This window comes from Oncorhynchus kisutch, linkage group LG1 (genome assembly GCF_002021735.2).
Source record: "Oncorhynchus kisutch isolate 150728-3 linkage group LG1, Okis_V2, whole genome shotgun sequence".
In the NCBI taxonomy this organism is placed as follows: Eukaryota; Metazoa; Chordata; class Actinopteri; order Salmoniformes; family Salmonidae; genus Oncorhynchus; species Oncorhynchus kisutch.
This window is the reverse complement of record NC_034174.2, coordinates 26,369,129-26,386,041: the sequence shown is the minus strand read 5'-3', so window position 1 is coordinate 26,386,041 and position 16,913 is coordinate 26,369,129. Positions and strand designations below refer to the sequence as shown.

Genomic DNA, 16,913 nt, shown 5'->3' with positions numbered 1-16,913 from the left:
GAAGAATTCCGTAACATATTCCAGTCTGTGCTAGCAAAACAGTCCTGTATATTAGCATCTGACCACTTATTTATTGACCAAGTCACTGGTGCTTCCTAACCCTAACCCTAAGGTGTTAAAATGCAAAAGTTGCTAAAATGCTAACGTTGTCCGTGATGAGATTCAAACTCCCAACCTTCGGGTTGCTAGACATTCGCTTTATACTCTCACCCAACTTCAGTTTTTGACTTAAGTAACCATCTGTCTTATGTAACCATATCAACGTTACATATCATACTAATTTGAGTATCCCGGATTTACATTTACTATGTTACGACTAGTCTATGAGACCAGGCTGGCAACAAACATAAAAGGAAGGCCAGTTGTATCATTTGTTATGCAATGTAAGTCCACAAAGTTCTGTGTGGAATGTTTGCTTATCCTTCATAAAAATAGACAAGACTCCCTCAAAAGATCAAGACAGACGTGCAGTGTCACATATAGAGTTGCAAAGCTACCTGTAGTTTACCAATGTTACCGGACTCTTCAGTCATTTTGGTAATTGATGACAATCGATGACAATCTATCGTAAATTTGGTAATTCATACTTGAATAACTTTAAAATCTGTCTCCGTCCATTCGTTCATACATTTTTTCGTTAGTAACGCGCGATATCTCAGACAGTATTGGGCCGATTTTTACTAAACTTGAGTGAATGATGTATCTTGCCATAGAGATCCGGCATTTACAAAATTAAACTCTTTGGCCCAAGAGAGGAGCTATAGTAATGATCTTTAACTATTTAGTCACACACGATATCTCAGCCGACTCATCGGGCTCCCACGCCTCAGCCGGCTCGTCGGGCATCCACGCCTCAGCCAACTCTCATGTCTCGGCAAGCCCATCAGGCTCACCCAGGGTGGCGCCACTAGCGGCGGGGTACTGTCATGCCTGCTCCTCCTCCCCCTCCCTGGCGCTCGAGGGCACTAGGCTGCCCATTGTCATGACGTTCCTAGTTATTTACATTTGCCTGATTAGTTAATCACGAAATGCTAATTACAGAGAATCTTTGATAAAAAAACTAAAAGTCTTCAGTTAATGATTGTGAAGACACGACACCATTATTACGCACACCAGCACATCTTTGGACTCACCTGGACTCCATTACTTTGCCCCTCCTATATCTGTCTGTTCCTCAGTTTGTTCCCCGTGTCAGCATTATTGTCGTTATGCTTCCAGTCAAGATGCTGTCCTTGTTTGTTTCATGTCGGTTATTTATTAAACGTCCCCTCCCTGTACTTGCTTCTTGTCTCCCAGCATCTGTCCTTACAAAAAATAAATACAATTGTGTACATTTTTAATATTTCATGCTGAAAGACTCATATTAAATACCAATGGTATTCACTAAGTTCATGGTTTATATTTAGGATAATGTTTTACAGCTTTGTAATTCTATTAGTTTTTTTCTAATCTTATTGAATTATTTCGTAGAGGACCAAAGATAATTACTAACAACTGTAAAAATCTGAAGTTCCCAAAAGGGCCACTAGATGTGATAGATTTCATAAAATACTTGAACATTTACACATTTCTGGTAGTTTACTGGTAAATTTAAAAAGCTTATTTCCAGTAAAATACACTCCCTTTGCAACCCTAGTCACATAAGAGACAGACATGTACGATAATTCGGTAGTTCTTGAGTCATATAATCCTGGCTGTGGTTGTATTGATTTGACATTTAGGACATGCTAGATGTCATCTCAGTGCACCCTGGGTAAATTAGTAATATCTGTTTGCACTGAGTCCATCATCCAGTTACATTGGCACAATGCATTTAGATGGATCTCTTTTAACCCTGGAGGAGTATGGCAAATCATATTTTCATCTCGGTGTCTATGATAGGGGATGAGGCTCAGGCTACAGCAGAGTGGCTAGAGAAACAGGAGCCTTTTCAATTTTCATTATCCCACAATCTTTGCAGTAAACCATTTTAAGGTAAAATGCCATTTGAGTCGCTGTTTGTTCTTTGAAATGCTTTATAATGTCACTATTAGGTTCTGTTTGCATATTCTTAGTAAGTGGTTATTGGAGTCAAAGCAGGCTACACATTGTTTGATTATAAATGAGTATGGGAAATTATGGTGAAATAGCTGTGTCTGTCAACCAACTATTTCCTTTTGACTTTTGCCAAAACACATTCGCATTTGTTATGTGATATTTACTTCACTGCTACCCCAAAAGGTGAATTCAGATGGGTAGGGAAATTATTTAATTCCTGTCTCATTTTATGACGCTATGCACCTTGGGAGGAAAAATCTGAGAGTGAAAGGGTTCTCAGATTGTATACAAACAGAACACTGGTTGTCGTCGTGGCAACACAGGCTTAGCCCCTAAGATGACCAAAGCACCCAGTCTCCCAAGGGACAGGGCGGGGGAGTTGTTTTCCCAGAATACACTGTGAATACAGATTGTTGACACACCATGAAATTCAGACTGAGGCTCCATGAAGTCATTATCATTCAAATAGGCAAGGGTCTAACATAACAGCAGAAGCCAACGAGGACGCACGTTAGGCCACTAACCAGACATGCCATCAGAATCATACAGAACATACAGTAAACTTCATGGAATTGAATGAATCAGTTATACAGACAGAACAGTACAGACATGCTGCTTGAATACGGGACCCCAGTACATGGTGTGCTTGTTTAAGTACAGTATTTTACTGTTTCTGTGCTCAGGACAGTCAGTCACAATCTCCTAATAACTGTTCAAACATGTCCGGCAGGCAGCACAGTTTATTTGACTTGATCACAACTCAGTCATACCACAGAGGTGAACCCGGTGTTATACTATTTAAATAAACAAGACATCCAGATACTGCAAGTGAACACACATCATTTGCGAAATGTGGCTCAATAGGTTTGAGACATATGACAACAGAGCTGCCATTGATCAGTTTAAAATGCACATACAGTTGAAGTCGGAAATCTACATAAACTTAGGTTGGAGTCAATAAAACTTGTTTTTCAACCACTCCACAAATGTCTTGTTAACAAACTACAGTTTTGAGAAGTGTTAGGACATCTACTTTGTGCATACACAAGTATTTTTCCCAACAATTGTTTACAGACAAATTATTTCACTTATAATTCACTGTATCACAATTCCAGTGGGTCAGACGTTTACACACATTAAGTTGACTGTGCCTTTAAACATCTTGGAAAATTCCAGAACATAATATCATGGCTTTAGAAGCTTCTGATAAGCTAATTGACATCTTTTGAGTCAATTGGAGGTGTACCTGTGGATGTATTTCAAGGCATACCTTCAAAATAAGTGCCTCTTTGATTGACATCATGGTAAAATCAAAAGAAATCAGCCAAGATCTCAGTTTTTTTTTTTTGACCTCCACAAGTCTGGTTCATCCTTGGGAGCAATTTCCAAACATCTGAAGGTACCACGTTTATCTGTACAGACAATAGTACGCAAGTATAAACACAATGGGACCACGCAGCTATCATACCGAGCTGACAAGGTACAAATCTGTCATTCTGCCCCTGAACAGGCAGTTAACCCACTGTTCCTAGGCCATAATTGAAAATAAGAATTGGTTCTTAACTGACTTGCCTAGTTAAATAAAGGTAAAATAAAATAAAAAATACCGCTCAGGAAGGAGACGCATTCTATTTCCTAGAGATGAATGTACTTTGGTGCAAAGTGCAAATCAATCCCAGAACAACAGCAAAGGACCTTGTGAAGATGCTGGAGGAAACGGGTACAAAAGTATCTATATCCACAGTAAAAATGAATCCTATACCGACATAACCTGAAAGGCAGCTTAGCAAGGAAGAAGCCACTGCTCCAAAACCGCCATAAAAAAGACAGACAAAGGTCTGTAACTGCACATGGGGACAAAGATCGTACTTTTTGGAGAATTGTCCTCTGGTCTAATGAAACAAAAATAGAAGTGTTTGGCCATAATGACAATCGTTATGTTTGGAGGAAAAAGGGGGAGGCTTGCAAGCCGAAGAATACCATCCCAACCGTGAAACACGGGGGTGGCAGCATCATGTTGTGGGGGTGCTTTGCTGCAGGAGGGACTGGTGCACTTCACAAAATAGATCGCATCATGAGGCTATATTGAAGCAACATCTCAAGACATTTTTCTTTATTTAACTGGGCAACTCAGTTAAAGAACACATTCTTATTTTCAATGACAGCCTAGGAACAGTGTGCTAACTGTCTTGTTCAGGGGTAGAACAACAGATTTTTACCTTGTCAGCTTGGGGATTTGATCTTGCAACCTTTCAGTTACTAGTCTAATGCTCTAACCACTAAGCTACCATGCCACCCCTGACATCAGTCAGGAAGTTAAAGCTTGGTCCCAAATGGGTCTTCCAAATGGACAATGACCCCAAGCATACTTCCAAAGTTTGTGGCAAATGGCTTAAGGGCAACAAAGTCAAGGTATTGGAGTGGCCATCACAAAGCCCTGACCTCAATCCCATATAAAATGTGTGGGCAGAACTGAAAAAGCGTGTGCTAGCAAGAAGACAACAAACCTGACTCAGTTATACCAGCTCTGTTAGGAGGAATGGGCCAGAATTCACCCAAGTTATTGTGGGAAGCTTGTGGAAGGCTACCCGAAACGTTTGACCCAAGTTAAACAATTTAAAGGCAATGCTACCAAATACTAATTGAGTGTATGTAAACGTCTGACCCACTGGGAATGTGATGAAAGAAATAAAAGCTGAAATAAATCATTCTCTCTACTATTACAGTGACATTTCACATTCTTAAATAAAGTGGTGATCCTAACTGACCTAAGACAGGGAATTGTTTACTATGATTAAATGTCAGGAATTGTGAAAAACTGAGTTTAAATGTATTTGGCTTCAACTGTAAGTGGTCCTGTATTGTCCAATTGAAGGACAGATGGCTCTTCTACACAAAGAACATGTAATGTCCCACGACTCAAGAGTACAAAACAAGCAAAGCCTGTTTAAGCATTATAATTACATTATCTGAATTATTCTTGCTATGTGATGTCATTGTGCCTGGTGATACCTTGGTGTGTCCAGCACATCGTTCCCAAACTGTTAACATGACAATCTGTGCTGCTGTATCAATGCATAAGTTAAAGACATAGCTACCTGTCCTCAGCGGATTTTTCTATGAAACTGATCTTTTTTTTTTCTACCTTTATTTAACTAGTCAAGTCAGTTAAAGAACAAATTCTTATTTTCAATGACGGCCTAGGAACAGTGGGTTAACTGCCTGTTCAGGGGCAGAACAACAGATTTGTACCTTGTCAGCTCAGGGATTTGAGCTTGCAACCTTCTGGTTACTAGCCCAATGCTCTAACCACTAGGCTACCCTGCCGCCCCCTGATACTCTCTGTGTCTCAAGTACACATATATGTTCAGTACATTTCAGTTCATGTTTGTCTGTTCCAGGCCCAAACAATGAGCCCTCCTAAATTTGTCTAAAATACCTTCTCCCCCATAAGTAGAGACAATTGTAGCAGATAACAACATCTAGTATCTACAAAGTTCCCTCCTGTTCCCTCACCTTCTCTCTACTTGCAAAATGTCCCTTTTCCATAAATAAACAGAGCCTATAACATATTAAACACTGTCCTGCGAAATCTGGCTTCTGCTGAAGCCTCTGTGTCAGCCCTGCTGTTCTGTCATAGTGACAGAGTGGAGCACAGCTCTGCATGGGTCTTACCTGACTTGACCAGTACGTCCCTGGTCCTCTCAGCCTGGCCAGAAGGGAACAGGCTGTGACTGTGGGTGACTCTCTGTGCCATGCCTCTCTTGGTGTCTGTCTGTCTCCCTCTCTCTGTGTCCGGGTGTATCTGTGTGTGTCCTGCTTCAGCACTCCTTTAAGCATGCTTCTCTGCCCAGGCTAGAGTAAACAGTCACATGACCCCCAGGCATTCCACTGCCCGCCCCTCCCTCTCTCACACCCCTCGCACTCTCTCTCTCTCTCTCTCTCTCTCTCTCTCTCTCTCTCTCTCTCTCACTCTCTCTCTCTCTCTCTAATATTATTACTCTATCTATTGCCTCTCCCCTCTGTCTCTAGCCTGCTGTTAGATACTCTCTCTCCCTCTTTTTCTTTTGTCTTTTTCTCTATGCTCTCACTTTCCCTCTCTCCCCTACTCTCAATCTCTCTAGTTCTCTCCTCCATTCTTTCTTTCTTTCTTTATTTTTTCCTTCCCTCTCTTTTCTCTCTCAATCTTCCACTCTATCCCCTCTTTCTCACTCACACTCTCACTCCTCTCTCTCTCCCTCTCTCTGATCCTCAGTGGTCTGTAGCTGGTAGGATTAGCAGAAGGCTTAAGCTCTCTCGCCTAATGCTCATATTAACCATAAATCATCTGGGTGCTTTCATACTCAGCAGTGTAGTACAGTAGCCAGGCTGGCAGTACTGGGAGAGAGCACACTGGGCTGTTCATCTACACATGGCTTTCCCAATGCCTCTGCTTTAAGGGGATGTAGAATGTATACAGTGTTAGCTAGATAGAGATTATGAGGGATGTCAGTATCAATGGGATATTTTTTTCCTGACAAAGAGAGGTGCACTTACCACTATAGAAAATAACTGAGTGACAAGGTGTTCACTGACTTATTTGTTAGTTATAAATAATGCTTTTGATAAAAAATATCCAAAATTTGTCAACAAAGTAAGACATGGGATTAGGAAGAAATGTAAATCTCTTCAGCACTCTGATGAAAACTCTCCAAGACATGTTGATCTCAAAGTTGGACACTTTAGTTTATGTCGAGTTCCACAAAATCCCTTTCACAAAATCAACGTAATCAGAGTTTATCATGTTAGCACAGGCACTAAATTGTAAGACTCTTTTAAGACTCTTAAGGTTCTTACTGGTTGCTTTGAGCCCTTTAAAAAACGTTTTTTTATACATAACACAAACAGTGTAACCAGACCAGTGGACAGCCAAACGTGCCAAGTGTGCGGAAGTACCTCTACCTGGCTGGTATGGTCACAGTGATTGGAGGGCCAGGTCCATTACTCCGCTGTGTACAATGAGAGGTAGTGATAACACAAGATGGTAACTCAGAGTTGCTTGGGTTTACTTCCCAGGCATGTTATTGTTCCATGAGACAGTAACCGGAGAGGGCCAGACGTACCTCTGCCATTCCTGTGCTTTCCGTTTTTCACACACTGCTGCTGCTGCTGCTGCTGCTGTTGGTTGATGTTATACGTCTTCTGTAGAGAGAGGGAAAGAAGAATAGAGAGAGATGGGTGGGATGGGAAAGAAATAGAAATGGGTTCAGACGATACATCAGACCCTGATAATTGCCATTTCTCACATCCGCCCAGCATGCTTGTGATGTCATTAGTGTCTCCTCATTGATTTTAAATGGACATTACCGGTTTGGGGGCTATAAACAGCTAAAGGCCACTGGCACACAGTGACAGCAGGCATTAAACTGGCCCTCTCACCCTTCCATTCTTCCTCCATCTCTCTCACTTCTACTCCTCTTAATCCTTTTACTTCTATCCATTCCTCTCATCATCCTCCTCCATCCTCTCTCCCTTCTCCTCCTCACCTGTATCCCTCCTCTTCCTCATACCTCTACACCCCTTCTGTTACTGCTCCTCCCCCTTTCCTTCTGCTCCCCACATCCCTTCCTGTTCATCCTCCTCCTCCATCCTCTCTCCCTTCTCCTCCTCACCTGTATCCCTCCTCTTCCCCATACCTCTACACCCCTTCTGTTACTGCTCCTCCCCCTTTCCTTCTGCTCCCCACATCCCTTCCTGTTCATCATTCTCCTCCCTCTCGCTCTCGCTCTCTTTCTCTCTCTCTCTCTCTCTCTCCCTCCCTCCCCCTCCCTCCATCTCTCTCCCTCCCCTCCCATCCTCCTTATCCCTCTCTCTCTGACAGGGCCCCAGAGGCCTGGTTGTCCATACTGAAGCCTTGCAGCACAGCCTCTTCACAGGGGTGAGCTGAGCTCCATTCAAAGGTCCTTTTGGACGCCCTCTCGGCTGTGTGAAAGGATATTGTGTTGCCGTCTACGGTTGCTAGGAGAGGCTTTCTCAGGCTTGGTTTGGTGACAAGGCCCTTACTGTCTTGAGTCCCCCCCATCCCCTACCTCCCTGGCATTACTGGGGGTGGGGGCATTTCTGTTAATCCACTGGTGGGGTATAGGGTCAATTCTGTGTCGTGCATGGAAATGGAGAGTTTGGGGGAATGGAGGTTTGGGGAGGGCAGTGTTTTAATGAATGATCTCTTTCTCCTAAATGTGTCTCTGTCACTGTGTTGGGACAGGGTGTTCTTCATGTACTCTAAAAATGTTCTGTAAATATGACAAACAGCAACAAACATGAATAATAGATGACCTCACATGGAAAATACCTAAACTCTGTTGATTGTATCATGTACTATTATGCATGTTATTTTTTCTAACATGATCAAAATAGAGGCTTCAGTCATGATAATGTCTAGAGACTAGTTTTTTAAATTGGTAAATGGAATACATTTATGTTGTGTAAAATGCAATAGTAATAATGGAAATAATTGATTTTTTCTACAACACATTTTTTCTACACGATCCTAATATTCATGCTCTCTCTCGTTGTTTTAAAGTACAACATAGTTGCTCTAAGCAGTATTATGATTACCAGGGGCTCACTAAGAAGATATAAGAAGCAAAGCCTGTTCTAATAACACTTGAGTCAAGTTTTAAATGAGCTTAGAGGGAATAAAAACTCCATATTTACAGCCACACTGCATAAACCCCTCTCTCATTGATGAGTCACCTCACAACGTCTATGAGCCGTGTGAATAAAGAACAGTAAGCTCCGTATTGATCTCGGTGATTATGAGTGTCCATAACTTTATCCTCTTAATTTTCCTGCCCCAGGAGTGTGTATCAAGGTTCGTGGCTTGCCTCTGCAAGTGGACAATCAAATCCAAAACAGGTCTGGTTCAAGGCTTGCCTCTGTAAGTGGACAATCAAATCCAAACAGGTCTGGTTCGTGGCTTGCTTCTGTAAGTGGACATTTAAATCCAAACAGGTCTCAGTAGGGCTGCAAAATTCTGCTAACTTTCCAGAAATCCCAGTTGGAGGATTCCTGGTCTAAATCCGTTCTGGAAGCACTGGACCAAGTCCCTACTGTGCAGGCTGGCTGACCTGGGTCTAGAATGTGTTTGTTGTGTTGTGTTTTTCCCTGGCCCAGTGTCTCATTACCATTAGTGGTCATTTGACCTTTCCAATCAGAGTCCTGTTTGATTTCCCTCATGTTTTATTAAGCAGACTCAGAAAGTGATTCTATACCTCTAACCCTATAATAAGGGGTGAGACAAAGAGGTTTGACCTTTTTTTGTCAAATCAATTTGGACCCTGATCCGGTGATCTGGTGCTCTGGTTTCACCCCTCAGGGTAGTCAGGTTACCCAGACGACACAGGCTGTTAGCAGAGGCCGTGGACAGGAGAGTAGGGTTGCTAGAAAAGTACACAAGCAATGCACCTTCCAACTACTAACTCTAACTTGAACCCGCACCTTAACCATAACCTTGATATTGCCTGATTACCCGCTCACACCCAGTTAAGCACTCAGTTACACATTCGCAAACATGTATGCAGGCACACATGCACCCACACAAAATGTGAGTATATCATGATAATTACAAAGTTATGATTATGTTTGGATTATCCCTTTGAATAGAGTCTTACTGAATATTTGAATATTGGACACTGTGTCAACACGAGTAATTTCAACCCTGGATATAAATAAATACATTTAAATATATATTTCTCTAATTACAAAATCAAGTCTTGTAGCTGACACTGCCTCAGTACAGTACACTGTGTTCCCTACATAAGGGATTTTTACGTTTTATTGTCCCCAATGAGAAAGTAAAACCCACACTCACTGAAATATTCTTTAGGTTTCAATGTATTTTTTTAGCAGCAGAGGTCAGAGCAAACAGACAGATGTCGGCGACAGCCTTCACCAACCGTTTTTGTTTTACGCCCCCCTGAGTCATATGAGCCCCTTAACGTAGTGCTCTCCTAGTGAGATGAAAGAGCAGTAAAAGCAGAGAGCTTGTCAGTGGCATTCAGGACACTACCATTAGATGAGACAGAGGGAACTACTGCCCCAGAGATTGTTGGCTTGACATACTCTCCAAAATGCAGATTTAGAACCTGACACCTGTAGTAAGACATTGAAAAGGAAAAGGCCGCTCACCATAAAAAATGCATTGTTTATTTAAAAGGTGCAAAGCACGATCGGTTTGAATCCCACCCCAAGTTTTCATTAAACAAAAACAGTCAGGACCCTGTAAATAGAGACTCAGTTAGCAACCCAAAACAAACCTCATGTAGATCCTGACTTACCAAGGAACTAACATAGCTTTTCCAAATCCTAACTGGAGTAATCAGTGGGCAAACTGAAACACTGACCATGTTGTACACTGCTGAAGGGCCTGTCACCAGCATGTGTCTGTGCTACTAAATAAACTTTTCCATGCCCCTCTCTGTCCTTATCTTTTCCTAAATAAGTCTATAAGACAATGTTCCCACATTCACGGAGACTGCAATCACATTAAATGCTACATATGTCGGCTCAATTGGAAATGACCGTTAAATGCCAAGTGTGCTGTAACGCAGATATGTATTTTTTATTTTGTATTTTTTATTTAACTAGGCAAGTCAGTTAAGAACAAATTCTTATTTACAATAACTGCCTAGGAACAGTGGGTTAACTGCCTTGATCAGGGGCAGAACAACAGATTTTTACTTGTCAGCTCAGGGATTCAATCTAGCAACCTTTCAGTTACTGGCCCAACTCTCTAACCACTAGGCTACCTGCTGCCCCAGATCTACTGCCGGTCGGATTGAATCCCAGCCTTCGATGGTCACAGCACAACAAAGATGGGAACCATGCCATGAAGCGGATCCAAGATCAGTTCTTAGGGACAGTGCCCACCTCAGGCCAGTACATTAGTCACTCTCACCTCCCCCTGTCTTTAATCTCAGGAAGGCAGATTCTGCACCACAGGTCATCGCAGCTCAACATGAACCATGTTCCACTATTCCAGCTACCCTCCAGGAAGGAAAAGTAATGCACTTAGACAGGACACAATGTTTTACAGATGGTTTTAAGATGTAACGTTCAGATCTGGGAGGCCTTGTAAACTACAAAGCGTTCCCTTTCCTGCAACAGGCTTTAACATGCACGATACACACACACGCACACGCACACGCACACGCACAGACACTCAACAACAACACACAATAAACCCAATGGTACTGATTCAGATTCTTACATGATCAGATTGAGTTGAGTCTGCCACCTAGTGGAGAAACAGGTATACTTCTCTGCTCTCTACAGATCGTGGTGGCAGTAATTAACTTCAGAGCAAGGCACGCTAAAGATAACTAAGCTCATTACAGCTACAGTACCATTTCAGGTCATGTAATTGTCGGGCACTAACCATATGCTTCAGTGAATAAACAGATCTCTGAGGGATTTGAACTGTTTTCAGTATAATGTCCTATATGGTGGAGCCAGAAGAGCTTGTTATGAGGAGAGGGCCATGCAGGTAAACACAAACACCATCTGGTCCTATAAATCGCAGCTGGGCCCCTGTAGGTCACATCAGTGTTGTGTTCGAGACCACCTAAAGCAAGACCAATTCAAGACCGAGACCAGGAGGGGGACAAGGGGTTCGAGACCAAGGCAAGACAGAGACCAGAAAAATGAGAGTTCAATTCAAGACCATGACTGTAATTTTGTCAAATCACCACCATAACAGAGTTCAACATGTCCAATATTTATGTGTTCATATTTCAGAACAATGTATGGATTCTTCAGACATTCAGAATAGTGAAAAAATGTATGTTGAGGGAAAATAGAGCGAGTCTACAAATGATTACTAACCCAAACACAGTGGGGAACAATGGGCCTACTACACCTTCAGAGAAGGGTTAAGGATTTCTACAATAATTATTATAATTATATTATTATTTTTCAATGATCTGATTTAATCTGTTCAGTTTTTGTTGGAAAGAAAAGGGTTAACACTGAATAGAAAACAATATCCAATCAGGATTTTTCTTTGCTGGTCTCTGGGGAGATAAATAGAGCTAGCAATGTCAGCCATTGGCTAGCTATATAAAGACATCTGCCATTCAACTATATTAGGGCAACATTTTGGAGTGACAGTGGAATCAACCTATCACATTTTGACTTAATGGGTGGGATTGCTTTTACAAAAACATATGGGAACTTCTAGCTAGCTTTTGTTGTTGGCTAGTTTGCAGCGGCTGCAGCAGGTGTTATCAAAGAGGATATTGTTGCAAATGTGTTAGCAACTGGCTTTGCAAGAATAACTTTCAACAAGAAGTTATGTTTCAAATGATCGACATCTGATGGGTGAAACTGTGTTTTTTATTGCAGCGTGCTTACTGTTGTTCGCCATGTCTTTGAAAATAACTTATGTGCGTGAAACATTGTAGCATTTAAAGTGGAACTGACAGCATTTTAGCAACTTGAAATCTCATTAAAATCTTTTCATTTACACCACTGGGAAGAATATGACACTTTTTAAAACATTTTCTGACAACCGACCACTAACATGTGACTGGTTTCAGGAAACTAGGCGTATGTTGCACATCACTACTCTACAGGAGCGGCATTTGAACGTAAATGTCTAGACAATAGTGACTCATACACAGCTAGATGTGGCTGGGGGATGGTTATAGCATTTCCTTCACACATCCCATCAATTTAGAGACGTGTGTAGGGTAAGCCTCATATAATAATTATAAAATATTTTTATCTGGACACTTTCTGTTTTTGATATTGCTACTATGCAATTAACCATTTCAGTGTACTGTTTATACCTTCTGTATCCTGTGCATGTGACAAGTAAACTTCATGTAGCGTGTGTTTACCACATGGCCTAATGTGAATCTTTAAAGAGATTGGTGGGGCTAAGGCTTAAGAGGATGTGAACGATGCTGAATGGATGTAGACAAAGAAGAGCTCTCCAGTAGGTGTATCATTACATTCAAAGAGCATTTTCTGAAAAGTGTAGTTATGACATAACATTTTCTAGCCCCAACTCTCTACTTTTATCCAATGTAAAAAAAAAAATACATTTCAAATTTTTCTAGATGAGACCAAATCGAGGAGCTTGGTCACATATGGTCATTTTCAAGATTTCATAAATTCTTAGAATGTTTGGGAATTATGTATACTAAGGCAGTGGTTCCTAAACTTTTTATAGTCCTGTACCCCTTCAAACATTCAACCTCCAGCTGCGTACCCCTCTAGTACCAGGGTCAGCGCACTCTCAAATGTTGTTTTTTTGCCACCATTGTAAGCCTGCCACACACACACTATACAATATATTTATTAAACATAAGAATGTGTGAGATTTTTGTTACAACCCGGTCGTGGGAAATGACAAAGAGTTCTTATAGGACCAGGGCACAAATAATAATATAACAATAATCAATAATTTTGCTCTTTATTTAGCCAACTTACATACAGGTATATATTTGTTCATCAAAAATGGTGAATAAATCACCACAGGTTAATGAGAAGGGTATGCTTGAAAGGATGCGCATAACTCTGCAATGTTGGGTTGTATTGGAGAGAGTCTTTCCACACACAGTTTGTGCCTGTATTTAGTTTTCATGCTAGTGAGGGCCGAGAATTCACTCTCACATAGGTTCGTGGTTGCAAAGGGTATCAGTGTCTTAACACGGTTTGCCAAGGCAAGAAACTCTGAGCGCAGCCCTATCCAGAAATATGGCAGTGTCCTCTGATTAAATACAATTTTCACTGAACCGCTTGTTGCAATTTCGATGAGGCTCTCTTGTTCAGATATCGGTAAGTGGACTGGAGGCAGGGCATGAAAGGGATAATGAAACCAGTTGTTTGTGTCATCCGTTTCGGGAATGTACCAACATAATTGCACGCCCAGCTTACTCAGGTGCTTCGCTATATCACATTTGACATTGTCCGTAATCTTGAGTTCATTTGCACACAAAAAAATCATACGATGATGGAAAGACCTGTGTGTTGTCCTTGTTAAACCTCTCTGGGATGTGGGACGGTAGTCCCACTTGGCCGAAAGCCAGAGAACATGCAGAGCGCCAAATTCAAATAAATTCCTATAAAAATCTTTCATGAAATCACACATGTAAGATACCACATTAAAGTTACACGTGTTGTGAATCCAGCCAACATGTCAGATTTCAAAAAGGCTTTTCGGCGAAAGCAAACGATGCTATTATCTGAGGATAGCACCTGTAAACTTTGCCAAAACATTTCAAAATACTTTTGTAATACAACTTTAGGTATTTTTTAAAGTAAATAATCGCTAAAATTGAAGACGGGATGATCTGTGTTACAGGAAGAAAACAACCTGACGCATGCTTTCTGGTCATGCGCCTCTATCAAACAGTACACATGAAGTGACCCTCGTTCAAGATGGCCGCACTTCTTCATTACACAATGGAATAACCTCAACCAATTTCTAAGGACTGGTGACATCCAGTGGAAGTGGTAGGAACTGCAACCAAGTCCCTTAGAAATCTGGATTCCCAATGAAAACTTATTGAAAAGAGAGTGACCTCAAAAACAAAAATCTGAATGGTTTGTCCTTGGGGTTTCGCCTGCTACATAAGTTCTGTTATACTCACAGACATGATTCAAACAGTTTTCGAAACTTTCCAAGTTTCTACTAATAATATGCATATCTTATCTTCTGGGGATGAGTAGCAGGCAGTTGAATTTGGGCTGGCTTTTCATCCAAAATTCCAAATGCTGCCCCCTATCCTAGAGAAGTTTAATGCAGACAGAGAAGAGCTCCAACGTCTTAATCATAGCCTCAATTTTGTCCCGCACATCGAATATAGTTGTGGTGAGTCCCTGCAATCCTCGATTCAGATCATTCAGGAAAGAAAAAACATCACCCAGATAGGCCAGTCGTGTGAGAAACTCGTCATCATGCAAGCGGTCAGTAAAGAAAACTTTAAGCTCGTCTCTCAATTCAAAAAACGTGCCAATACTTTGCCCCTTGATAACCAGCACATTTCTGTATGTTGCAAAAGCGTTACATGGTCGCTGCCCATATCATTGCATAGTGCAGAAAATACACGAGAGTTCAGGGACCTTGCTTTAAGAAAGTTAACCATTTTCACTGTAGTGTCCAAAACATCTTTCAAGCTGTTAGGCATTCACTTGCCACCAAGAGCCTCTCGGTGGATGCTGCAGTGTACCCAAGTGGTGTCGGGAGCAACTGCTTTCACGTACGTTACCACTCCACGATGTCTCCCTGTCATGGCTTTTGCGCCATCAGTACAGACACCATCACATCTAGACCACCATTGACCGTCCATTTGACATCACAAAGCTGTACAGTACTTTAAAAATATCCTCTCATGTACATGAATATCCTCTTCCTTAATTGACCCCCCATAAAGTAACAGACATATACCAGGAGCTGTGACAGGCCCGCCACGTCTGTTGACTCATCCAGCTGTAACACATATAATTCACAGGCTTGTATGCGAAGCAGTAATTGTTTCAAAACATCTCCTGCCATGTCACTGATGCGTCGTAAAACAGTGTTGTTTGATGAAGTAACTGTCTGTATAGTTTTTTTGCCTTTCCCCCCACCATTGTCCCCCCATATCCACCATATCCATGGCAGCAGGAAGAATTAAGTAATTCACAATTGTATGGGGCTTGCCTGTCCTAGCCGTACGGTAGCTCACCATATAAGACACTTCTAGCCCCTTCTTATTAATGGTATCTGTTGCTTTTATACATGTCTTACTACTCGAAAGTCATCTTTATTCTCGCTCAAAAAACTTGCGTGGCTTATTTTTCAAATTGTCATGTTTTGTTTCTAAATGTCTGTGCAAGAGTGAAGGTTTCCCGCGCAAGAGTGAAGGTTTCCCATGAGAAAGTAACGGTTAATGTGACTGGATGTAAATGATTTGACTAGGTTACCTATATTTTACATTGTGTTGTTATTTCGCTGAGCACTAGATGGTTTAATTTTATTTTTGGCAGTGAAACGATGCTACTCAGGTGAGAAAAAAAACTCACCCAAACATATAGCCCTGTTAGAAAAAATAAATCTACTGTTTGAAAATGCCGTTGGCGTACCCCCAACGGAATTGCGCGTACCCCTGGGGCAAAACCTGTACTAAGGCATTTGTGAAAATTCTATAGCAATATAGAGTGGGAAAGTGGCCGTGCTTTTGGACAATTAATATACACTGCAGGAAATAAAACCGGAGTTTACACAGACCGGTGCGCTATAGCCAATCAGAGCTACAGTAGGGCTTTATACAAACAAGCCATTTGCCACTGGGCCTTCCATAATTCACTTTGAACTGGACTGTGTGTTTACAAGCAGTTGCAACAGTGCGACTTTAGATCATTAGAACGCATTCACCAAAAAAGTCACCTGAATGGATTTCTGCATATATGTAAACACCATGGAAGTCCTCTTATATGTGGAAGTCATCTTTACAGTCCTATTGATGAAACAACTATGAAAAGGTAGGCTCTCTCTCCCTCAGTTATGCACATCAACAACAAGTTAAACAACTACTGCTAGCTAAAGCAAGATGAGCTAAAATCTAACAAAGGAACATTAGATAAATACTCAAACTTTTTCAGCTAGTTGGCTGTCAATTTTGCACTGATAAACAATGGGGAATTGTAGCCTCCCCGTCCTTCTGCAGCTTGTCTGCTAATGCATGCTTGTCCCAACCAAGCACCCAAGTTAACTGGCTAACGTTGGCTAGCTTGCTAGATAGCTTCTTTCAGACACAAATGAGACCTCACTACCCATTTTACTCGCTTAGCAGAGCTGGTTAGTCTGTTTACATGTTCTATAGAGAGTTCTTGACTAACTACTACTT

At 41.5% G+C, this 16,913-nt stretch overlaps 1 protein-coding gene across 2 annotated transcripts in view; it reads right to left on the bottom strand.

The window, feature by feature from the left end:
* LOC109907514 (protein FAM107B) overlaps positions 1–16,913 on the bottom strand; it is a 46,682-nt gene that overhangs the window by 20,511 nt on the left and 9,258 nt on the right. The window contains exon 2 of one of the 2 annotated variants that reach the window (XM_020505552.2): positions 7,140–7,218. In XM_020505552.2, the coding sequence (XP_020361141.1) occupies positions 7,140–7,218 (79 nt within the window). Of the gene's footprint in view, positions 1–5,712; positions 6,279–7,139; positions 7,219–16,913 lie in introns of those variants that run through there. The other variant, XM_020505631.2, reaches the window with a different exon arrangement.